Genomic DNA, 25,482 nt, shown 5'->3' on the forward strand with positions numbered 1-25,482 from the left:
ATGGAGGGGGAAGGCGCCCCAAATCCAATCTGTCTTGGTCCGTGTCCCTGCTTGATTCATTCCCTTCATTAGATGTCTGCTGCCTGTGCCCAAGGTTGCTTCAGGTGCAGGTTCCCTTAGGATGACGCCGCCAAAACCGGGCAGACAGAACAGCAGTGCTGTGACACCCCCCCCATCCCCCACCCCTCACCCCGCAGAATGGCCAGCAACACCCAAGGCAGCACCGGCGAGGGTGAGAGCGATACCTTCACGTTCAGCTTCAAGATGTTCACCAGCTGGGACTACCTGATCGGGAACTCAGAGACGGCAGACAACAAGTATGCCTCCATCACCACCAGCTTCAAGGTAGCCACCTGCCCAAGGCAGTTCCCCCTTCCCGGAGGGAACTTTGGGTACCTCCAGTCCTTGGGAGCAATATATACCTTGCTCATGGATTAGAAAAGAGGTCCCCAAACTATGGCTCAGGGTCCGAATCCAGCCCACTGCCTGTTTTGGTAGATAAGTTTTTTTGTTTTTTGTTTTGGAAACAAAGCCATGCCCACATGTTTATATCTTCTCTATGGTTGCTGTTGCGCTAGAGTACCATAGTGGAGGCGTTGTGAGAGAGACCACATGCAAAGCTAAAAAGGGTTACTATCTGGATTTGAGAGAAGAAGTTTGGCCAGAAGGCTTCTGTGGAGTAAGCCAGCCTCTCTGGAGGAGAAGACCCAATAAGAAGAATCGATCTGTGATCTCTTTGGTCTATAGATTTAAAATACTCCTAACCAGTTACTGAAATTTCTCTGATCCTTAGTGTCCGCCATACAGGTAATAACAGTCATTCCTCTACTGGCTTGTTGTTGGGATTAAGAAGGAAATTGCATGGGACGTGTTTAGTGCCTCAGCTGGCCCAGAGTCATTATTTAGTACATCTAAGCTTCTGTCGGTATGTGGACCAGAATAACAGTTAACAACAAAATACGTGCTTTTTTAAAGGGAAAGAGCTCAACTGGGACCACTGTGCGTCCTACCACCCTCCCCCCTTCTGTGTTATTTCTATTATGAAAACACAGTGTCTCCGTAAAGTCATGGTGCACTTTTGACCGGTCACAGGAAAGCAACAAAAGACGATAGAAATGTGAAATCTGCACCAAATAAAAGGAAAACTCTCCCGGTTTCATACCTATTCAGTGCAGTTCGATGTGGGCTCCATTTGTTGCTCTACTACACACATCCAAACGGTAGTGAAGTTCGTGCCACACACGGGTAAGGACGTCTGGTGTAATCAAATGTCTATGATTCTCTGTGTTAAGTGATTAATGTCGTGGCGCTTTGTTATAAATGCACCGATATTCACGTTGCACTCTGGTCACGGATTCAAATTTAGCGAGCCACAGAACACACTGAACTTTCCTCTGTACCGTCCACATCACGACTGGCATGGCCGTGGGCTGCTCCGCTGTATACACGGTGTTATGTCACCATCTGTGCATGCGCACATGCTGCCACATCATCCTACAGAAACTGGGAGAGTTTTCCTTTTATTTGGTGCAGATTTCACATTTCTATTGTCTTTTGTTGCTTTCCTGTGACCGGCCAAAACTGCACCATGACTTTACAGACACACTGTATAGAAAATCATCTTCTGAGGAGCCCAACAATGGTCCCTGTGGGTTCCTGGCCTTCCCTTATTTATTCACGCCTCCTTTCCTCCCCTTAAGGAATCCATAGTGGATGAGCAAGAGAGTAACAAAGAGGAGAACATCCACCTGACCAGGTTCCTCCGCGTGCTGGCCAACTTCCTCATCATCTGCTGCCTGTGCGGGAGCGGGTACCTCATCTACTTTGTGGTGAAGCGGTCCCAGGAGTTCTCCAAGATGCAGAACGTCAGCTGGTATGAAAGGAATGAGGTGAGGAGGGCTTTTCCGTAGGAAGGGAACGTTAGGGACAAATACTGAAATGCCGTGGGTCCCGTGTCATTCAGCTGAAGACCTGTTTTTTGGGGGTTTTTTTGTTGTTGTTTTTTTTTTTATTTTAATTTTTGCAACAGAGACAGAGAGAGGGACAGATAGGGACAGACAGATAGGAAGACAGACAGGAAGACAGACAGGAAGACAGACAGGAAGAGAGAGAGATAAGAAGCATCAATTCTTTTTTTTTTTTTTACAGAGACAGAGAGAGAGTCAGAGAGAGGGACAGACAGGAACGGAGAGAGATGAGAAGCATCAATCATTAGTTTTTCATTGCGTGTTGCAACACCTTAGTTGTTCATTGATTGCTTTCTCATATGTGCCTTGACCGCGGGCCTTCAGCAGACCGAGTAACCCCTTGCTGGAGCCAGCGACCTTGGGCTCAAGCCGGCGGGCTTTTTGCTCAAACCAGATGAGCCGGCGCTCAAGCTGGCGACCTCGGGGTCTCGAACCTGGGTCCTCTGCATCCCAGTCCGATGCTCTATCCACTGCGCCACCGCCTGGTCAGGCGAAGCATCAATTCTTTGTTGCGGCTCCTTAGTCTCCTTAGTTGTACATTGCTTGCTTTCTCATATGTGCCTTGATGGGGGGAAGGGGTGGCTACAGCAGAGCTAGTGACCCTTGCTCAAACCAGAAACCTTAGGCTTCAAGCCAGTGACCTTTGGGCTCAAGCCAGCGACCATGGGGTCCTGTCTATGTTCCCGTGCTCAAGCCAGCAATCCTACGCTCAAGCCGGTGACCTCGGGGTGTTGAACCTGGTTCCGCTGTGTCCCAGTCTGACGCTCTATCCACTGCACCACCACCTGGTCAGGCTGAAGACCTGTTTTTAAGAAGTGAAATTATGGGGAAGAGGGGATAAAGTAGACAACCTCACGCCGGGCCACCTCTGTCCCCTGCACTGTGGGAAGCACCTTTCCTACGGGACATCCATGCAAGGCTGAATAAGAAAAAACGGCTTCTTCCTCCTCAGCCACGGCATGTCATACAGAAAGGCCACTTTGGGAAGTAACGTTCCAGGGAAGCCTCAATGAGCTCACACAGTCTCAAACAGGTCAACCCCCCCCCAAACAGGTCAAACCCCCCCAAACAGGTCACCCCCGACGCGCCCTGCACGTTCTTGTTCAGTTTGCAAAGGCCATGAATTCGGCGTTGGCGCGAAGGGTCAGGAGCAGAGTCCATTTCGGGGGGGCTCTCTCAGTCCACACAGGTTCTGAGATAATGTGTGCAGTTTTGTCATGAATGAGGCAGGACTGAGAGAGGTGCCGGGACTCATTAAAGGGAATAAAGGGCCTGACCAGGCGGTGGCACAGTGGATAGAGCGTCGGACTGGGATGCGGAAGACCCAGGTTCGAGACCCCGAGTCGCCAGCTGGAGCACGGGCTCATCTGGTTTGAGCAAAAAAATTCACCAGCTTGGACCCAAGGTCGCTGGCTCCAGCAAGGGGTTACTCGGTCTGCTGAAGGCCCATGGTCAAGGCACCTATGAGAAAGCAATCAATGAACAACCAAGGTGTCGCAATGCACAACGAAAAACTAATGATTGATGCTTCTCATCTCTCCGTTTCTGTCTGTCTGTCCCTATCTATCCCTCACTCTGACTCTCTCTCTGTCTCTGTAAAAAAAATAAATAAATAAATAAATAAAATAAAATAAATAAAAAATAAAGGGGATGAAGGGAACACTGTAGCCCGTGATGGTGAAAATACCAGCTCTAGTAGTACAGAATTAATAGGAAAATGGCCATCTTCTCTTATTACGCATCACTGTTCAAAGAGGAGCAGAGAAGAGCCTGTTTTATTTATTCCTGCCTTGCGGACATGACCGCCCCGGGCTGTCCTCGCAGAGACCCCGACAGACACAAGCTTCCCTCCCCTCTGTTGTACAGCATGCAGACACAGAACTCTCTTAAGTGACAAACCAAACATCGTTACCTCCCTAAGAACATTCCTTAATAAACTCATTTTCAAACTAAAAAAAAGAAATTAAGTAAAAATAAATAGTGAAATTGCATCTCTCTTTCTAGTCTACTCGAATAAACACCTCGAACACAAAGTGCCCCGTTATTAAGCTTCTTCTGTAGCTTGGTGTGGCTGGATTTAAGTAGCACGCCAGTCAGGATAGCCTTTAACCCCTGCTGTGAACAAGGTGATCCTCTCCTCACTGTTCTTGAGTACCCTAGGCCATTTGTCAAGTGTTGACGAATGCATGGCTGGGATTCTGGGCCCCCTTTCTTATTCCACTGGTCGGCGTGTCTATCCCTGCACTAATAACACACTCGTGAACTATGGCTTTATACCAGGGGTCCCCAAACTTTTTACACAGGGGACCAGTTCACTGTCCCTCAGACCATTAGAGGGCCGGACTATAAAAAAAAACTATGAACAAATCCCTATGCACACTGCACATATCTTATTTTAAAGTAAAAAACAAAACAAAACGGGAACAAATACAATATTTAAAATAAAGAACAAAAAATAAATAAATAAATAAATAAAATAAAAAACAAGTAAATTTAAATCAACAAACTGACCAGTATTTCAATGGGAACTATGGGCCTGCTTTTGGCTAATGAGATGGTCAATGTGCTCCTCTCACTGACCACCAATGAAAGAGGTGCCCCTTCCAGAAGTGTGGCAGGGGCCGGATAAATGGCCTCAGGGGGCCACATGTGGCCCGCGGGCCGTAGTTTGGGGACCCCTGCTTTATACCATGCCTTGACATCTGGTCGAGTAATTTTCTCATTGAGAGCCACAATAAAACACATTAAGGTTTTATTGTGACTATACCGAATACAGAAGTCTCTTTCGGGAATTTGACCTCTGCAGTAGTTGGCAAAATGCCCATCTGTGTACGCACATTTCTTTGCCATGTGATCTCCTAGTCCCCCCACCCCCACCCCTTGCCCCATGAGGAGGTGGAATCCCTTGAATCCACCTGGTTTTGACCATGTGACTTGCTTTAGCCAATGGGACAGTAGCTACCATGATAGAAGCAGACTTGACAGGTGTTTGTGTATTGGAATTTGCTCCCCTGGGAACCCTGAGACCCCCATGATTTTTAACAATTCCAGGCTAGCCTGCTGACTGGTGAGAGACATGGCCCAGGTATAGCTCATCACCTCAGGTGATAGCCAAACACCGGACATGTAAATGAAGCTATCAGCCATCAGCTGGCCATAGATTCATGTATGAATCCAGACAAGACCAGCAAAAATGGAGCAGAACTGCCTGACCAGGAGGTGGCGCAGTGGATAGAGCATCGGACTGGGATGCAGAAGGGTCCAGGTTCGAGACCCTGAGGTCGCCAGCTTGAGCACGGGCTCATCTGGCTTGAGCAAAAAAAAGCTCACCAGCTTGGACCCAAGGTCGCTGGCTCGAGCAAGGGGTTACTCAGTCTGCTGAAGGCCCGCGGTCAAGGCACATATGAGAAAGCAATCAATGAACAACTAAGGTGTCGCAACGCACAACGAAAAACTAATAATTGATGCTTCTCATCTCTCTCTCCGTTCCTGTCTGTCTGTCCCTGTCTATCTCTGCCTATGTAAAAAAATAATAATAATAAATAAATAAAATGAAAAATGGAGCAGAACTACCTAGCTAAGCCCCAAAACAAATACTGACCCACAGAATCATAAGCTAAATAAATGAAATATTAAGGCCTCAGCTGGAGAGCTCAGTTGGTTAGAGCATCATCTCAATACGCCAAGGTGGTGGATTTGATCCCCAGTCAGGGCCCGTGCAAGAACAAACCAATGAATGTATAAACAAGTGGAACAATAAGTCAGCGGCTCTCTCTTTCTCTCTCTCTCTCTCTCCCCCCTTCTCTCTCTAAAATCAATCAATCAATAAAAATTTAAACCATTAAAAAAAGAAAAGAAGTAACATTTTAAAAGAAAAAAATGTATGTCTACTCTCCACAAAGCAAGAAAGATAGAAAAAAAATATATGGAACGATTAGGACAAATATAAAGCATAAAATAAGATAGCTTTAAAATTAAACACACCAGTGGATTAAAGCTACAATTTAAAGGCAATAATAATCAGATTGAATTTTTCCAAAGATGCATACTATTTACAATGAACTCATCTAAAAGATGAGGTCACTATGGAAGTCTACAAAAGATGCCCAAGATGGATTCCGCCCCAAAGCAGATTACGGTGCTCTTAGGAAGCAGGCGTGACGAGAATAAGTCAAGGCACAATCAGCAGCAGGCAGGAATCATGTGAACAAATAAGATGTTGTGGGTGACAGAAGCGTTGCAGGTAGAACTGTCCATGCGAGCTTGAGAGAAGGGGGGCTGCAGGGGCCTGTTTGCGGCAGAGGCAGGAACTAGGCTGAGCGTTAGACAGACATACAACAGAGGGCCGTCCGTGGTGGATGGTTCTGTTCGCGGAAAGAACCGAACAGGTGTCGAGGTCTGAAGGTGATAAGAAGCCACGTCAGCGGCCAGTGTGAGGGGGGGTGTGTGGTCAGGACCAGCCCAGGACCAGTCCAGAACCGGCCCAGGACCGGCCCAGGACCAGTCCAGGACCAGTCCAGAAGTTCTGACCAACTGCCATGGGGTCCGCAGCTCAGGAACGTACCCTCCACTGGGTGAGCGGCTCTAGTGGCAGAGACAGTGTCCTACTGGGGTCAGGTTCCGTTGTAGAGTCAGGCTTCTCCCAAAATTGAAGGCAAAATGGAGTGCCTTGCACTCACCAAGGCTGTGGGCTAGAAGATGGATGCCCGTTATTTCTTGGGACTTTCCCAGGGACTGCCATCACCATTTTCCACACAAAGAAACAAGAAGAAGCTCAGAGAAGTTCGGTGACTTCTACGTAAGGAAACCAGCAAGTGAGAGAGAGCCAGGGCTCCCACCCAGACAGCTGACTGTGAATGCCACACTCTCAGCCATGTTTCTCTACTGTTCGTCCCCTTCCACAACCAGGAAGGACCCTGAGAAGAGAGCCAGCACGGCGACCCTCACCTAGTTCACAACTTCACAGAACACAAAACAGTGCCCCACGGGGGTAACCCGTTCACTTCCCAGAGCAAGCTCGCTGTTTTTAATCAATGCGAGTGGCAACAGCCCTGACAGCAGCCAGTTGTAGAGCAATAATGAGGCGTGGGACGCCTGCTGACCACGCAGGGACCTTCGCCAGGACCCCAGAGGAAGTTGCGGAGACCCCCGGGCATCTCCGGAAGCAGAGGAAGGGGGTGATACGTGGCCCTGGGGTGGGGCCGGGGCGGGGGGTGGGGGTGGGGGAGCCAGAGATGATGGCCAACCACAGGATGCTGATCAGGCAGAGGCCTCTAACCCGAGCTTGGCTGATCTCTCTCAGGTGGAAATTGTGATGTCCCTGCTGGGGATGTTCTGTCCCCCTCTGTTTGAGACGATCGCCGCCCTGGAGAACTACCACCCACGCATCGGGCTGAAGTGGCAGCTGGGACGCATCTTCGCCCTGTTCCTGGGGAACCTCTACACGTTCCTCCTGGCCCTGATGGACGACGTCCACCTCAAGGTAAAAGGCCGCAGGCTCCTCCTCAGTCCCTGGTGCCCGCCAAATATCCTTCTTTTTATTATTATTATTGGTTTTAGCAACAGAGGGAGGGAGAAAGAGAGGAACATCCATCCGTTCTTGTACGTGCTCTGATCGGGGGTCGAACTGGCAACCTCTACCCTTCGGGGGGAGGCTCTGACCAGCTGAGCTGCTTGGACAGGGCCAAACCTCCTTTTCTCGATACAGTACTCTCCTAATGCACAAGTCATATTAATTCAATAAATTTCAGAAAGTTCATAAAAGTAAAATGAAGAAACAATACCCACAGGATATAAGCCAAAGACAACTATGGTTACCTTTCTGCCGCCTTTTTCTTAGGTTGTCTTTTCTTTTAACAACGTATACAGGTCAGCTGGTACCCGCCCTGTCTTCACCTGCAGCCTTTCCCATATTGTTTCAGCTGCCGGAGGTGTGGACCGGCCGAGGAAGTGTCCCCTGAGATGACATGTTATATTTGACTTAGCCTTTCACCATCGCTCCCCAGATGGTGACGGGGCACCCCACTGTGTCAGGCCCCCTGAGCCCAGCAGAGAGCCACACACAGTCCTGTTCCCAGGGTGCTCACTCTCCAGGCCAGGAGACATTCATTCACTGCATCGCACTGCGGGACACGCTTCCAGGGGGGCACGGGAGGGACTCCAGAGACGCCACCGGAATCTCAGCCGAGATTAGAGAGGGAGGGAACAGCTGGTGGCAGACAGAGCGATGCAGGACGGCTGCACAAGGGTAGAGGGCACGAAGTGAAACCTGAAAAGGGACGTGGGGAAGCCAGGTTCCCCCAAACTATAAGGAGGCTCCTCTCTCCTACCCCTCCTGCCACGTGATAGAGCTGCATGAAGTGTTTCCTGAGATGGACAGGGAAGCTCTCAGGAGGGTCTAAGCACAGAGGTGACTGGACCTGGCCCTTACCCACGGCTCCATCCTCATCTCTCTCTTCCCTGTTACTCCAGTAAACACTTCCACCCTCCTAGACCTCGCATTTCCCCTGGAGGTAAACTCCTCCCTGTCTCTCTCTCCAGCCTTCTCCCCCATGTTGGATTAGTGGACTCAGCCTCCCTGAGGTGTAGGCTCAGATTTTTTTTTTGCCTCCAGGAAGTCTCCTCTGGGCTCATTGTCTGACATGAATTTCCTTGATCCCCAGAGAACATTTCCCAGAGATCTTATCACTCTGTTCTGTCCTGGACTGTTCATTGCTGTCACTTACAAGACCGTGAACTTTCTGAGGATTGCGCCATCTTTCTTGTTCACTCCTATGTCGCCGCTGCCTTATATGTCCAGAATAGACCCTGAAAAAAATTATTCTCAAAAGAAGAATGGGCCCTGGCCGGTTGGCTCAGCGGTAGAGCGTCGGCCTGGCGTGCGGGGGACCCGGGTTCGATTCCCGGCCAGGGCACAAAGGAGAACCGTCCATTTGCTTCTCCATCCCCACCCCCTCCTTCCTCTCTGTCTCTCTCTTCCCCTCCCGCAGCCAAGGCTCCATTGGAGCAAGGATGGCCCGAGCGCTGGGGATGGCTCCTTGGCCTCTGCCCCAGGCGCTAGAGTGGCTCTGGTCACGGCGGAGCCTCCTCCCAGAGGGGCAGAGCATCACCCCTGGTGGGCGTGCCGGGTGGATCCCGGTCGGGCGCATGCGGGAGTCTGTCTGACTGTCTCTCCCTGTTTCCAGCTTCAGAAAAATACAAAAAAAAAAAAAAAAAGAAGAATGAATGATTGGATGGATGGATGATGGATGGATGGACAGATGGATGGATGGAAGATAATTTCATGTTTAAGTCTCAAGGACTTCAGCCAACTTCCCCCTCCTCTCTTGGCGGGGGTGGGGTGGGGTGGAGGGGACGACTCTGTTGATGGACAGGGCAAAATGAGGTGGCAAGGTTGTGACATGTGCTGGCTTTAATTGTTCCTGTGGATGCCTGACCTGTGGTGGCGCAGTGGATAAAGTGTCGACGTGGAAATGCTGAGGTTGCCAGTTCGAAACCCTGGGCTTGCCTGGTCAAGGCACATATGGGAGTTGATGCTTCCAGCTCCTCCCCCCTTCTCTCTCTCTCTGTCTCTCCTCTCTCTCTCCCTCTCCTCTCTAAAATGAATAAATAAATAAATAATTTAAAAATAAATAAATAAAAATAATTGTTCCTGTGGAAAGAGTCGGACCATCCCTGGTTCCTGCCAACCCCACAGCTACGCCTTCCGTTCCAGCTTTCCAACGAAGAGACGATCAAGAACATCACTCACTGGACTCTGTTCAACTATTACAACTCCTCGGGCGGAAATGAGAGTGTCCCCCGGCCGCCCCTGCACCCCGCTGACGTGCCCCGGGGTCCTTGCTGGGAGACAGCCGTGGGCGTTGTGAGTAGCTGTGCTCTCCTGAAATGTTTATTCCTGCGCTCTCTGCTTGTTATTCCTTTCTGGAGGTTTCCATGTGGAAGCCACTAAAATGTCCAGCCAGTATTTCTCAGGAAGGTTTCACCTTGACACTCACCCATGTTTCCTGGGTCCACCTGCACTTCTTTCTGCTTCATTCGTCAATCCTCTATCACTTGGATCTATTTCCAGTGTACCTGTAGATTTCCAGTGAGAGCCTAAGGTTCTCCGCTGGAAATCATGAATAAATCAATACTCCTGCAAGTTGTGTGTATAGGCATCTGTGCGTTTTTCTGTAAAGAGAATTAATGGTTTTTATTAGAGTCTCAAAAGTTAGCAGCCAGAGTTTCCCCTTGTCCGGTTTCACACACCACTCCCAAAGCTTGCACGGTGTGGACTTCAAAGCCTAGTGTCTGCGCCTTTGCAGGTGGGAACTTGAAGTGCTCACAGGTGACCCAGGGGTCAGCGGCCTTCTCTTCCTCAACTTCATCTCCTCGTAGGGGGGTCTCTCTTCATCAACTCCCCCCCACCCCGCTCAGATGCAGCATTTGCTCCGTTTTCATGGGTCCTCTGAAGCATCCACTCACACAGAGCATCAAACAACAGTGTCTTTAACTGGAGGTGACCAAGGACAATGGAAGAGAAAATGACATCACCACTCCCTCCAACACCGCCTACAAATTCGCCACCTGCAGGTCTTGCAGGAAAAAATATCTGTCCTCTCCCACGGGGTCCTAGGGGCCTTTCCTCTCCACTCCCTTGATGGGGGTGGGGGGAGGACTTAGACTCACCATTCCTTGTCCCCTCCCTTCCGGATTCTCTTCAAATCCTCCTTGTCATCAGCGTCATCAACGTCATCAACGGGCAAAGCCGCGGAGCCTCCCCAGCTCTGACATTCAACCTACGACACTGTGTCAGAGAAGAGCCCTCAGGTCAATGAATCCCGTCCCCTTTAGAAGGCCCCTGTGGCTCATTACCCACAGGATTCTTTTTTTTTTTTTTTTTTTTGTATTTTTCTGAAGCTGGAAACGGGGAGAGACAGTCAAACAGACTCCCGCATGCGCCCAACCGGGATCCACCCGGCACGCCCACCAGGGGGCGACGCTCTGCCCACCAGGGGGTGATGCTCTGCCCCTCGGGGCATCGCTCTGCCGCGACCAGAGCCACTCTAGCGCCTGGGGCAGAGGCCAAGGAGCCATCCCCAGTGCCCGGGCCATCTTTGCTCCAATGGAGCCTCGGCTGCGGGAGGGGAAGAGAGAGACAGAGAGGAAGGAGAGGGGGAGGGGTGGAGAAGCAAATGGGTGCTTCTCCTATGTGCCCTGGCCGGGAATCGAACCCGGGTCCCCCGCACACCAGGCCGACGCTCTACCGCTGAGCCAACCGGCCAGGGCCACCCACAGGATTCTTTTGGAAGATTCTGCTGTACAGTTTCTCATGTGCCACCTCACATCCATAGGGAGGCATCTCTCTTGCCCCGCTCCCTGAATGGCCATCGCTGTTCCCGTCACAGAGGAAAGCTTTTTTTTTTTTTTTTTGCTTTTTTAATTTTTACTTATTAATTTGAGAGAGAGAAAGAGAGAATCATCCATTTGTTGTTGTTCCACTTACTTATGCACTCATTGGTCAACTCTTATACAGTGTGTCTGTAAAGTCATGGTGCATTTTGGACCGGTCACAGGAAAGCAACAAAAGACAATAGAAATGTGAAATCTGCACCAAATAAAAGGAAAACCCTCCCAGTTTCTGTAGGATGATGTGGCAGCATGTACGCATGCGCAGATGATGACGTAACACTGTGTATACAGCGGAGCAGCCCACGGCCATGCCAGTCGAGATGTGGACGGTACAGAGAAAAATTCAGTGTGTTCTGTGACTTGCTAAATTCGAATCCGTGACCAGAGTGCAACGTGAATATCGGCGCGTTTATAACGAAGCGCCACCACATAGGAATAACATTACTGGGTGGGATAAGCAGTTGAAGGAAACCGGCAGTTTGGTGGAGAAACCCCATTCTGATAGGCCATCCGTCAGTGACGAGTCTATAGAGGCTATACGGGATAGCTACCTAAGGAGCCCTAAAAAATTTGTGTGTGAGCCCACATCGAACTGCACTAAATAGGTATGAAACGGGGAGAGTTTTCCTTTTATTTGGTGCAGATTTCACATTTCTATCGTCTTTTGTTGCTTTCCTGTGACCGGTCAAAAGTGCACCACGACTTCACGGACACACTATATGTACCCTGACCTGGGATCGAACCCGCGACCATGGTAGGTCAGGATGACGCTCTAACTGAGCTATCCAGCCAGGGCAAAGCTTGTTTCTCTCTCAGCTTGTTGGTCATAATGGATCTGAGGAGTTACGTCCTACTTGCCTGTGTTCTCCACTGCCCCCACCCCCAGGGCCAGAGCATCTCCTTGCCCAGAGCGAACACCTGACACATGCTGGGTTGTGGGCTGTTACTTAGGGGCATTAACCTATGTTCTTACTGAGGAATAACACTGAAAACTCATCAGCTGTTCATCCTGCCAAAATGTATTCATCATCTGGGAGGACACAAAAATGATGAAAACAGATCCTGTACCCCCCAGGAATTCCAAGTCTATCAGATGTCTTAAAGGTTGCAATGACATCTGGTAGTTCTTTAAATTAAACAAACAAACAAGTAATAAATTGTATATCCTCTGCAAAGAAGAACCATCTTTGTTTCTTTGTTTTTGTCTCTTCTGCTGTGTGACTCTGAAAAACCGATATTATTTTTCTCTATATAACAAGAAAATAATTCCAATTAGCAGGAGGTAAAGAAAGCCAGCTGTTGTCTCCAGTGACAATGATCAGATTCAGGGTTAGCTGGAGGGGCTGGTATTTCAGAGCAGGCGGGGAAAGGAAGGGGTGAGATCCTCTGTCTGGGCAGTAGTGCCGATAACTGCCAAGCACCGAGCATTGCCAGCATGCCAGGCATTGTTTTGCATGCATAAGCATTAAGCTTCCTTTTAACCCTGCAAGGTTGATATTACCAACTTCAAGAGGTTCAGAGACTATTGCAAAGCCATACAATTAGTCATTATAGAGCCGAGACCTACATAAGCGTTGTGGTGCAAAGCCAGGTCCTTGCTCTGCACTACCACCATTCTGCCGGCAAGAACCAGAGGACCACAGAGGAGACTGCAGGTGGGAGGGGAGTAGTTTGTGTAGCTGCAGTCAGCCGGGAGAAGCAGGCAAGGTTCTAACCCTGACCACCCCCCTTTCTCTGTGCTCCTCCCTTGCAGGAATTCATGAGGTTGACGGTGTCCGACATGCTGGTAACATACATCACCATCCTGGTGGGGGACTTCCTGCGGGCTTGCTTTGTCCGGTTCATGAACTACTGCTGGTGCTGGGACCTGGAGGCTGGATTTGTAGGTCACCGTTCCACAAACTTGGCACACAAAGTTGTTTTTCCAACCATCCTCTTGGGGCGGAGTCAGAGTCGTCCTTGCGTGTCTCCTTAGATGCTCGTAAGGCCGGGGTCTCTGCTCCGTGAGGTAGAACGAGTATTTCACGTGTGTTTCCATGTAATTAACAACAGGACGTTCTGTATTGGGAAAGGCGGGACCACACGCTGGGCTGTGGAGCAGATGGCTGACAGAATAGCATCCACTTTCATCAGGGGAGGCAAAGAGCACCAGGCTTCGCAGCCCACACTGCGCAAGCGACAGGAACAGTGAACATGAGAAGCAGAAACGGTGGTTCTTAATGTTTGAGACTAATGCTATCCCGGCGTGGGACAGGGCAGACGTGGACGGGAACCTTTCAGAAATTCCTGGGACACACCGAGAACACAGTAACCATGGGTTCTGTCTTCTGGATTGTGCTTTTAGAAACTCTCTGATGCTTACCTCCCACATACACACACACACACCTGGGCTACTCTTCTTCCCCACCTGCTTGGGAAATGGCTTATTCTAAATATCAGTATATGTGTCATTTCTTCTCTATAGCAGCAGAACCTCTGGCTGCATCTGTCCTGTCCCAAATCATCTCACTCACCCACCCAGTGGCCCCTGGTCTTGGGAGGGTCCCCCCCCCTTAACTGAGCTCCATATCTTGTTTACCTCTGTCCTCCTCAATCTGGCCGCAGCAGGAGACCTGGCCCAGGTAAGGGCCCCCGTACAGGTGTCTGTCATTTTCTTTTCTTGTAGTCACCAGCCACAGTTTTACCCAAGCCTACTCAACTCCTCCTCAGTGAGGAAAACTCCATAATCTCATCTGAGAACCACAATACGAGAGCCTCACGCTCAAAGACGACGGCATCTCTGTGTCATGCCAGCACTAAGATGTCGCGGCCCTCACATTAATTCATAAGTTCGGCAAGATCCCAAAACAATGCTAAAATTCATTTGAAAAATAAGCATGTGGAAATAGCCAGGAAAAAGTGTTTTGCTTTGTATTTTTCTGAATTGAGACACAGGGAGGCAGAGAGACAGACTCCCACATGCATCCGACCGGGATCCACCCGGCATGCCCACCAGAGGGCGATGCTCTGCCCATCTGGGGTGTTGCTCCATTGCAACCAGAGCCGTTCTAGTGCCTGAGGCCATGGAGCCATCCTCAGTGCCTGGGCCAACTTTGCTCCAATGGAGCCTTGGCTGCGGGAGGAGAAGAGAGAGATAGAGAGGAAGGAGAGGGGAGGGGTGGAGAAGCAGATGAGTACTTCTCCTGTGTGCCCTGGCTGGGAAATGAACCCAGGACATCCACACACCAGGCTGACACTCTACCACTGAGCAAACCGGCCAGGGCCAAGAAAAAGTTTAAAACAGCAGAATGAAAGGAACAAGACCTACCCTCACATTCAAACATACTGTGAAGCTATAGTTACTAACACTGGTGCTAGGGAATATGGCAAACTTATCAATGAATAGAATAGAAAGTCCAGAAATAGGTACAATTCATATGGGAATTTAATTTATGATAAAGGGAGTCCTTCAAACCAGTGGGGAAAATGAAATGATTATATGACAAATGGGTTGAGACAACTGGTTAACCATTGGAAGGGAAGCTATACCTCTCACTCATTTCACCTAAGTAAATACATTGTAGGTGAATCCAAATTTTAAATATCAAAAAATGAAATCATAAATTCTTTTTGAAAGAGAGAGGAAGATGGAGAGAGAGAGAAAGAGAATCATCAACTCATTGTTCCACTTAGTTGTGCCTGGATTGCCTCTCATGTGTGCCTTGACCAGGGATCGAACTGGTGACCCTGTGCTCATGCTGGCAACCCTGGGATCAAGCCGGTGACCTTGGCATTCCGGGTCGACACTCTATCTACTGTGCCACTACCAGTCAAGCCAAAACCATAAATTTTATTTTATTTATTTATTTATTTATTTATTTATTTATTTATTTATTTTTTACAGAGGCAGAGATAGACAGGGACAGACAGACAGGAACAAAAACCATAATTTTTAAAAAGCATATATAATATAAAACTTATATTCTTGAGGTGAGGTAGATTTTTCTAAGCAAGATACAAAACCCAATAGATAAAAGATTTTGGGGTTTTGGAGGGGTTTTTTGTTTGTTTTTTGTGGTGACAGAGACAGAGAGAGTCAAAGAGAGGGACAGGCAGAAAGGGAGAGAGTTGAGAAACATTAATTCTTCATTGCGGCTCCTTAGTTCATTGATTGCTTTCTCATATGTGCCTTGACTGGGGGGCTACAGCAGACCGAGTGACCCCTTGCTCGACCCAGCGACCTTGGGTCCAAGCTGGTGAGCTTTGCTCAAACCAGATGAGCCTGTGCTCAAACTGGCGACCTCGGGCTCTCGAACCTGGGTCCTCCACATCCCAGTCTGACGCTCTATCCACTGCGCCACCACCTGGTCAGGCTAAAGGGTTTTTTTAAAATACTATTTTAAAATGTTAAATTTTAAATTCCCAAAGTTTAACCTTTATGTGTTTGGATTATACATGTTTCCTCCTTTGATCCAAGCTTGTCTGACCTTTCCTTTTCTCTCTCGTAACATCTCATTCCTGTAAACTTTTATCTCCATTTCTGGAAGACAAATTGGGAAGTAGGTTTGCGCATTTTTCATGCGGGCCCCCTGACTCCTCCAGTGCTCACAGCATTGGTATCCTTCCGAATATTTCACGAATCTCCCAAATGCTGAAAGTCACACATTCACTAGAGTCAGACTGAAGACACATATCTAGCTGAGATTTTCTTTCCCGTGAACGCACTCAGACCGGAAGAAGGCGAGAAGGGGAGAAGAGAATCAGAGGGGTGGTCTATTTATTTTTGTTTGTTTTTAGGCTTTCTTTTTATTTGACTTCTCACGTAATTATGATATTTGCATTTTATTATTTATTAGATTCACTCCCTGATTATAATTTCAAGGTACATTTCTGATACGAGCATGTTCTTTTAGGGGCCAGGAGCCCTTCCCAAGAGCACACTGTCAGCGCACAGATTCTAAAAGGTTAAAAAAAAAACAAAACACTTTAATTTTTTTTTTTTACTTGAAAAAAGACATTGAAAAAAAATGTTTGAACTTTGAGCACGTCAAAACATTTGTTCAGAAGTTTGAAAACATGTTATTAAAGAAACACATCCCTGAATCTAAGGTTCCTCTCTGGCCATGAGAGCAAGATCTGTGGGATGGAGTTGACCCTGGTTCGGCCAGCTGGCGGGTAGGGGGGGTCTGGCTGACACCGTCTAACATCTTTTCTCTCTCTCTCTCTTTCTCTCTCTCTCCAGCCTTCATATGCTGAGTTTGATATTAGTGGAAACGTGCTTGGTTTGATCTTCAACCAAGGAATGATCTGGTGAGTGACCCCGTTTATCTGGGGGTCACCTCCGTGGGGGAGTCCGGAAAACTGGAATCCCAGGCCTGGCCTGTCGGCTGGCTGGGGAGAGGCTGGAGAAAGCATCTGCCCCCCCACCCCACCTTTCCCAGGGGAAAGAGAAGGCAGGGCTGGATGAGACAGGACAGCGCCTGCCCCGGCCCAGAGCGAGGGACAGAGAGGGGAGGGAGAGAGAAGAAAGACCAGGAGGAGAGGGAGAAGAGTGGGAACAAGGAAGACAGGGAAAAGGAGGGAGGGAAGGAAAGGAACGAAAGAAAGGAGGAGGGAAGGGGGAAACAGAAGAAGAGAGGGAGGGAGATAAATGAACTAAGAACGTCCCCCGCGGAGAAGGGAGAGACGGAGGAGGGAGCATAACTTCAGCCGAAGACTTTCCAGATGCCAACAGCTCGGTGCGAGTCAGCCCAGTTCTCTCCACGTAGGAGCTTCTCTAGTTCTTTTATGAGCAGCACTGTGATTGCAGGGAGACCATGGAGAAGCCGGCAGGAGGCCGTGCCATCTGCTAGGTGCCTGGTGGGGAGGCAGTAACACTCAGAGTGAATCCATCCCTCTCCTGAGGAGTGAATGGCTACAGCCTGGTGACAAATGTCCTGGTGAAGTGGGAGGCCCCCTTCCTGCCCTTGGGACCTGCAGAGAAAGCCGTGAGACCTCCTGCCCCTGACCCGTCCACCCCATTTCCGTCCGCCATCCCTCTCCCACCTCTCCCGCTGCCAACCGGGTGTGTGGTGTCCGCCCTTCCAGGATGGGCTCCTTCTACGCTCCGGGACTGGTGGGCATCAACGTGCTGCGCCTGCTGACCTCCATGTACTTCCAGTGCTGGGCCGTGATGAGCAGCAACGTCCCGCACGAGCGTGTGTTCAAAGCCTCCCGATCCAACAACTTCTACATGGGCCTCCTGCTGCTGGTGCTCTTCCTCAGCCTGCTGCCCGTGGCCTACACCATCATGTCCCTGCCACCCTCCTTTGACTGCGGGCCATTCAGGTGCGCGGTCCTGGGGGGCGCAAGAGAAGCTCCCCCTGGCCCCCCACCCAGCTCTCGTGGGGAGCGTAAGGGTACAGACAGAGGCCAGAAAGAGAAGAAGTAAAAACTGTCTGCGGTGTTCCACAGTTAATAAATGGAGGCGCAAAGATTTAAAGCAGGAATTGCAAACCCCAAAGTCCACTTCTGGACACCAAAACTACCAGCCAAAAGGCCAGCAGGGACCAGTAATCTCTGGGCAGGCATTGGTCGAAGTCAGTAGCTAGGTAGAGCCATTCATATAAAACAATGAGTATGGGACTGTCACATGATGAGCGCCATCCAAAACGTCACAGCTAGACGCCTCATTTTTCTCTTACGTGAAGTAATGACCAGGGGCTCGCAATCCAACCTCCTGCAGTTATCATCTGAAAACCAAGTACAGGGTTTTGTTTGTTTGTTTGTTTGTTTTTTAATGAGAGGGAGGGAGGCAGAGACAGACTCCGGCATGCGCCCCGACTTGGATCCACTGGGCATGCCCACTAGGGGGTGATGCTCTGCCCATCTGGGGCCCTTGCTCCGTTGCAACTGGAGCCATTTTTTAGTGCCTGAGGCGGAGGCCATGGAGCCATCCTCAGCACCTGAGGCCAACTTGCTCCAATCGAGCCATGACTGCAGGAGGGGAGGAGAAGAGAGAGAGAGTGAGAGGAGGAAGGGTGGAGAAGCAGATGAGCGCTTCTCCTGTGTGCCCTGGCCTGTAATCAAACCTGGGACACTCACACACCAGGCTGACGCTCTACCGCTGAGCCAACCGACCAGGGCCAAGTGCAGGTATTTTTGAGAGGCACCAGGAGCTCAGGGTCAGTCTCAAACCTACACCGCGGGCAATTTTCTCAGGTGAAAACCCGCCCTACGTCAGCACAAGGGACCGACTATGTATTCTGAGAAGTTGCGAGGCACTCAGGACCTGAAGCTGGCCAGCCCCGGGCACTGGCCCAGCTGTAATCCCAAGCCAAACTGGTCGCCCTTGTGGGGCGCTGTGTTCCCCGCAGTCCGTGCTGGGGCAGAACTCGGGTTCTTCCAGGGCGGTGGTGAGCAGCCGCTTTGCGGCCGAGGGGGAGAGGCCACGTGAGCGCACAGTCCAGTGCCACGTGAGCGCACAGGCCGGGGCCACGTGAGCGCACAGGCCGGGGCCACGTGAGCGCACAGGCCGGTGCCACGGTGCCACGTGAGCGCACAGGCCGGGGCCACGTGAGCACACAGGCCGGGGCCACGTGAGCTTGGCGGCAGCCCCTGACGTGTCCTCTCCCTTCCAGCGGGAAAAACAGAATGTATGATGTCATCCAAGAGACGGTGGAAAACGATTTCCCAAGCTTCCTGGGCAAGATCTTTGCGTTCCTCGCCAACCCAGGCCTGGTCATTCCCGCCATCCTGCTGATGTTGTAAGTGAGTCAAGGCCGAGGCCGGGGCTCCGCCTCGGGGAACCCGCCCCTTCGCGGTTGAAACTTCCTCAGCGGGTCCTCCTTCCTCGCCCTCTGTAGTCTGCGTTCCCCAGAAGCAGATCCTGTGACAAAGATTCGATTGCACATTGTTTTTTGGGGGGAGGTGGCCGGGAAGGGGCAGGCAGACAGACAGAAGGGACAGGAAGCTGCTTTATTGCCGCTGGGGGACTGTGGTCCTGGGAGAATTCTGGACAGTGCTGTGCTGCGGGTTAGCCAGCTCCGGGGTGGGAGGTCGGGCACGTGGGCACCAGCCCCCAGCGGTCACCGGGTGAGAGCGGCTGGCACTAGAGGCACGGGCTCCCTGCCTGGCAGCGTTGGCCGGCTGTCTTCCTGGTGGGATGGTTTCTGGGGCGGGAGTTGGGGTGCAGGGAAGGCCGCAGGCACAGAGGTGGTTCTGAGTCTTTCCCGGAGCCCGTGGAGAGGCAGGGGCCGAGCAAGTGGGCGGGCGCTGAGTGTTTGCACCACCCTCCTCCACGTTCAGCAGAGATGCCGGAGACCTCGGGGCTCTGAGCCGCTGAGAAAGGTGAGGGGCTGATGCAGCAGGGCCCCGGCCAGGCCCCAGGGCCTTCTCCCCGGAGCACACCCTGCCCTGGAACTCCCGGTCCATTCATTCCCCACTGCCCCTCTCAAAGCCTGAGAGACCCCCGGAGAGAGCTGGCACGTCTGTCTGACGATTTCTGCGTCTCCAACACCAGCCCCAGGCTTGGGGCATCGGAGGCCGACCAAAACGCTCAGGGGAGGACCAGACGAGGGAAAGGGGAAGAAAGGCAGGAAAGCAGAGCCCGGAATATGAGGGGGAAATATTAGATTTTTTTTCTTTATAAATATCTATTTTGGCGTGTGTGCTTTTTAAACCTGTGACGTATTTCCTGACACGCAGAAAAGTACAACCATGTGCGTGATCACAAGATGAGACGTGAACACGTGGCAGCATTTGCTACAGAGTCTCTCTTTTTTTTAAAGAGAAGTAAAACATGACAGATACTCCACCCAACCCTCCTCCCCTCCTCCCTCCCCAGAGGTAACTGCTATTTTCTTTCATTCGAATCATTTCTATACTTACGGTATTTTGGTACTTTTATCACAAGCACGCATGTGTGAGTGTGTACCACTGTTTCCTGAGTTTAAATTTTTTTCCTGAAGGGTTCACACCCCAGAGCTTTCTGCATTCCACATTATGTTCAGGGGACGTACCCATGTGGACACATGAGCACAGGGTTTTCGTTGTTTGAATGAAGAAACCGCAGTTTATTCATCTCTCTGCAGAGACATAGTGAGGTTGTTTCCTCTTTCTTTGCCATTGCAACTGCGCCCCCTTGAGAGTTGCCCTTGTGACAACTAGGAGGAACCTAAAAAGCTCCCAGACCCTGGCCAGTTGGCTCAGTGGTAGAGCATCGACCCGGTGTGAGGAAGTCCCAGGTTTGATTCCTGGTCAGGGGCACACAGGAGAAGCGCCCATCTGCTTCTCCACCCTTCCCCCTCTCCTTTCTCTCTATCTCTCTCTTCCCCTCCTGCAGCCAAGGCTCCACTGGAACAAAGTTGGCCCAGGCGCTGAGGATGGCTCCTTGGCCTCTGCCCCAGGCACTAGAGTGGCTCCGGTTGCAACAAAGCAACAGCCATTGCCCCCTGGTGGGCATGCCGGGTGGATCCCGGTCGGGCACATGCGGGAGTCTGTCTGTCTACCTTCCCGCTTCTCACTGGGGGTGGAGGACAACTCCCAGGCGACAGGCTGGCTGAGCATCCAATCCAGGCGGCCCCCCCATCCTCGGGTGGTACAATCCAGGTCACAGCTCCCAGCAGGTCCTGTGACAGGGAAGCCCTGGCTACAGCCTCAAAGGAAGCCCTGTCACGAAATCAGCCAGTGGGGGCTGGACGCTGAAAGCCGGCAGCCCAGGACGGACATTCCCATTGGTGCACTTGAGCAGGGGACCTGCCCGGCACCTGCAGTGGGGTTTCTAGGCAAACTTGGAGCAGGTCCCTAGCAGCTCATACTTGGAAGATTGTGAGAAGAGCTTGGCTTCAGTGTGGGCTCTGAGGAGAACACATAGATGGGGTGACCTTGGGCAGAGTGCTTCACCTCCCTGAATTCCGGGGTGCTGACTTGGAAAGATGAGGGTCATCCTTTCTCCTTCACGGAGTTTCGTCAAAACCCGTGAGATGTGGGGTGGGGTGCACACAGCACAGAGCCTGGCACAGGCAGTTGCCTAGGAAACACCGGCAGCTTCTTCTGCCAACAGGAAACCTGCCACCCCCCCCTTCGGGTTCCCCGTAAGGTGGACGGTTCCCTCTTCCCCCCTTTCACGGAGCAGTCCCAGAGGAAGAGAGGTGCAGATCCTTTCCGCATCCCATCACATGACAAGAGCAGGGATGTCCAGGACGTTTTGTCCATGTTAACTGGGGGGCTTAGGATGGTAGGACCTCTCTCTCCGCCCTGCCCAGACACAAAAGCCTGGGCACCTATTCCAGGAAGCCTGCCCTGATTCCTCGGGACAGGCACCCAGCTCTTTTCCTTTTCCAAGATAGCAGTGCCCCCGGAGGCCCGCTTTTCTCTTCCAGCCTGGCCATCTACTACCTGAACTCGGTGTCCAAGAGCCTGTCCCGAGCCAACGTCCAGCTGAGGAAGAAAATCCAAGCGGTGAGTAGTCTGTCGTGAGTTCCCTTCCGGAAGAGAAACATGCTGTCCAGTTTCTGGGGGGAGGGGGTTGTTTTTGGTTTTGTTTTGCTCATTTGCTCTGTGGGCTCAGCTGTATGCTCTCAATGGCATTCTTCTACACCAGGGGTCCCCAAACTTTTTACACAGGAGGCCAGTTCACTGTCCCTCAGACTGTTGGAGGGCCGGACTATAAAAAAAACTATGAACAAATCCCTATGCACATTGCACATATCTTATCTTAAAGTAAAAAAACAAAATGGGAACAAATACAATATTTAAAATAAAGAACAAGTAAATTTAAATCAACAAACTGACCAGTATTTCATTGGGAACTATGGGCCTGCTTTTGGCTAATGAGATGGTCAATGTGCTCCTCTCACTGACCACCAATGAAAGAGGTGCCCCTTCCGGAAGTGCAGCGGGGGCCGGATAAATGGCCTCAGGGGGCCGCATGCGGCCCGTGGGCCGTAGTTTGGGGACCCCTGTTCTACACCAAAGCCAAAAACATCTGCGGGGTAGGGAACAGCCTGTGAGATGCAATAGCACGCGTTTGCAGTATGCTGAGGCCGGCTGGGTATAGGCAGCGATGGATCGCGACTTAACTTTTGAGCGGTTGCGTTAGAACAGAAGATGGGTGGATTCAACCAACGTTCTTACATAGCGAAACCAGTGCCCACAACCGTGCCTGTGCGTTAAAACTAATACTACAAATGCCAGAGAAAATAGTGCTGTCAGAACCACGCATTGCCTGGGAACAGTGGCCCGAGAGGTGGTGGAAGTTCCCTGCCGGCCGTTGGGGCAGCCTCTCTCTCTCTCTCTGAGCCCTGTCCTCCGCTTTGCCCTGTCCCTCAAAGACTGTTCCGGAACTAAACTAATCTCATCTGGGTCACTCCATGTTCCCCTTCTCCACCACCCCACCCTCACTTCCTTCATCTCACCGGGCCCCAGCTCAGATAAAGAAAACCATTGAACTCCAGAACTGGAGGGAGGGCTTCCATCCCAACCCCCCCCCCCCCCCCCGCCCTGGCCGGATGCTCCTAAAGATGCTGTGCAAGCCTGACCTGTGGTGGCGCAGCGGATAAAGCCTCGACCTGGAACGCTGAGGTTGCCGGTTCGAAATGCCAGGCTTACCCGGTCAAAGGCACACATGGAAGTTGATGCTTCCTGCTCCTCCACCTGTATATGAATAAATAAAACCCCTAATAAAAATGAATAAATAAAATCTAAAAAAAAAGAAAAAAGAATAAAAGTGTAAGAATGAGACGGCACTTGAACACCAGGTGTGCAGGCTTTATTAGAGGAGAAAGACCTGCCGGGCACTCCTCCGGGGAGAAGGGCACCAGTACAAGCTGTGGGGACGAATTTATAGGGTAAAAGGAGAGTCTCGAGCAAGTGGGTGTTGAATCAAAAGTCCTGGTATGTCTGGAATGCTCCTCCTTGGGGACGCTTGTCAGCTTTTTGGAATTCCTCTGTCTCAGGGGCGATAGTCCAGTAAGGGTGAGGTCTGACAGATAAGCGGAGCATCAAGAGGGCAGTTTTAATTCCTGGTAAATTCATGTATCTATCATTTCTCAATTCTGTGGTTACATATAACAGAAAGGCAGTGATTAATTTTATAATATACAGTGAGGGGTGACGAGGAGAAAGAGGAGCAAAAATTGGAAAATTATTGCTTCTTCTGGAGAGAACTCAAGAAAAGAACCTTGCCAAGCCAAGTCCCCCATCCAGTTAAGGAGGTCGTCAATTTCCGTGCTGTGAGGTCTGAACCAGGCGATGTCCTCGAAAACCTGAGTGAGGAAGTAAAAAATTTTTGCGAGGTAATAATTGTTAGTTGCTTGTTGCGAGTGCCGAGTGATACACGGTCTCCTGGATGAGTCTCATGAGACATGCTGGTCTGGTTCCTCTTGAATGGGAGGACATGTGGTGATTTTTAGAGACAGGAAACCTGTTGGTGTAAGTTTTAGAAGGACTGAATATGTGTGGTTTAAAAGGAAGGGGGTTTGGAGAACATTCAGGAGGAAACTTCTCGGGCTGAGGGGCAACTTCTTCCTGCTGTCATCCCTACCTATTTGATATTTCCCTCATGAAGTTCTCCTTGGGGTATTGGGGAATAGGAGTGTAGGAGCATTTGATTGTAGGTTATCCTAGAGATTCCTCTCATCCAGGCCTGTAGGAACTTGATAAAGAAAGAGGCAAGTATTTGGATAAGGAGGGTTGTATAGCGGGGGTGAAAGTTCTTCCATGGTAAAGTTAGAGATATTCTTTCCTGGCAGCCCTGGAGAGAGAGCAGTTAGCTTGAGCTAAAAGAAATGTTTCATGTCTGTTTGTAGGCTCTTCTTCAGCCAAGAAGACCCCGTGATCTTGTCCTCTTACTATGTGAAGGGTAAAAAGACTGAGAAGTGTTAAGAGGTGAATGCTATTCATTCTCCTAGTTCTTTAGGGATACGGGAGAGCTTTAGGGTTAGGGGACCTGTAGGGTTTGAAAGATAGGGTTTAGGGGGTTTGCTGATATAGGATTTCAGGTTTTTCTGTTTCATGAGGGCAGGTTTCAGGGTTCATGTGTAGGGTTAGGTAGATTTTTCCAATTTTCTGATTGGCGAAGGTCTGCATGTGGTTCTGTAAGAAACTGTTAAACATAAGAGGCAGGGTCTAAAAGTTAGAAAAATAAATAGGAGAGTGAGTGGACCAATGAAAGGCAATAGTCAAGACACCCAGTTTGTGTGAAACCACTGACTTCATATTTACAAATTCACTGGGCTTCAGAGGGAGAGAGAGAGAGAGAAAGTGGGAATAAGACAGGGCAGTGGCCAGTCCCCCTGCCCCTAGATCTACTTCTGTAGAAATTCTTAAAGCAACAAGGAGAGGATTTACCTGTATAGCTTGTTTGGTCCTTAGATTGACAGGTAGTGTACTAGGGACTGAAAGAGGCTCATGGGGTGGGATTGGGTTGATATTTGGGGTGAGATAGATTAGGGTACATGTTTCTGTCCAGTTAGTAGGGAGACACATATAGGTGTTGGTCCCACACAAGTAGAAAGCCCCTGATTGGGTGATGCAGGCTGAGAGGTGAATAGAGAATTGATGGACAAGGGGTTGGTTTTGTTTCTCTGTTTCTGAGCTCCAGATAGTCAGGGTGGAAGAAAGATTCGTCCCAATAAGTGGGGAGAGTAGAGGATTCTTAGCTAACCTGACTGATTAAACATTCTTTGAAAACCCGTTTTCTGATTGTTCAAATTCTTTTTTCTCAGTACAAACCACCTACAATCTGCACAAACTTTCTACAACTTACATCTTATCCAGTCTATTATTAAAACCGTACAATTCTTGCCTGACCAGGCAGTGGTGCAGTGGATGAAGCATCGGACTGGGATGCAGAAAGATGTAGGTTCGAGACCCCAAGGTCGCCAGTTTGAGTGCAGGCTCATCTGGTTTGAGCAAAAGCTCACCAGTGTGTACCCAAGATCACTGGCTTGAGCAAGGGGTTACTCAGTCTGCTGAAGGCCCACGGTCAAGACACATATGAGAAAGCAATCAATGAACAACTAAGGTGTCGCAACGAAAAACTGATGATTGATGCTTCTCATCTCCCTCCGTTCCTGTCTGTCTGTCCCTATCTATCCCTCTCTCTGACTCTGTCTCTGTCTCTGTAAAAAATAAAATTAAATAAATAAAAACATACATTTCT

The 25,482-nt window shown here is 50.2% G+C and overlaps 1 protein-coding gene across 1 annotated transcript in view; it reads left to right on the forward strand.

The window, feature by feature from the left end:
• Window positions 1-25,482, forward strand: part of TMC2 (transmembrane channel like 2) — a 59,993-nt gene that overhangs the window by 25,962 nt on the left and 8,549 nt on the right. The window contains exons 10-18 of the mRNA XM_066386619.1: window positions 198-345; window positions 1,701-1,889; window positions 7,270-7,449; window positions 9,682-9,831; window positions 13,114-13,242; window positions 16,582-16,649; window positions 17,427-17,666; window positions 18,959-19,084; window positions 21,701-21,779. Coding sequence (XP_066242716.1) covers window positions 198-345; window positions 1,701-1,889; window positions 7,270-7,449; window positions 9,682-9,831; window positions 13,114-13,242; window positions 16,582-16,649; window positions 17,427-17,666; window positions 18,959-19,084; window positions 21,701-21,779 — 1,309 coding nt within the window. The remainder of the gene's footprint in view (window positions 1-197; window positions 346-1,700; window positions 1,890-7,269; window positions 7,450-9,681; window positions 9,832-13,113; window positions 13,243-16,581; window positions 16,650-17,426; window positions 17,667-18,958; window positions 19,085-21,700; window positions 21,780-25,482) is intronic.

The sequence above is a fragment of the Saccopteryx leptura genome, chromosome 5 (genome assembly GCF_036850995.1).
Source record: "Saccopteryx leptura isolate mSacLep1 chromosome 5, mSacLep1_pri_phased_curated, whole genome shotgun sequence".
Lineage (NCBI taxonomy): Eukaryota > Metazoa > Chordata > Mammalia > Chiroptera > Emballonuridae > Saccopteryx > Saccopteryx leptura.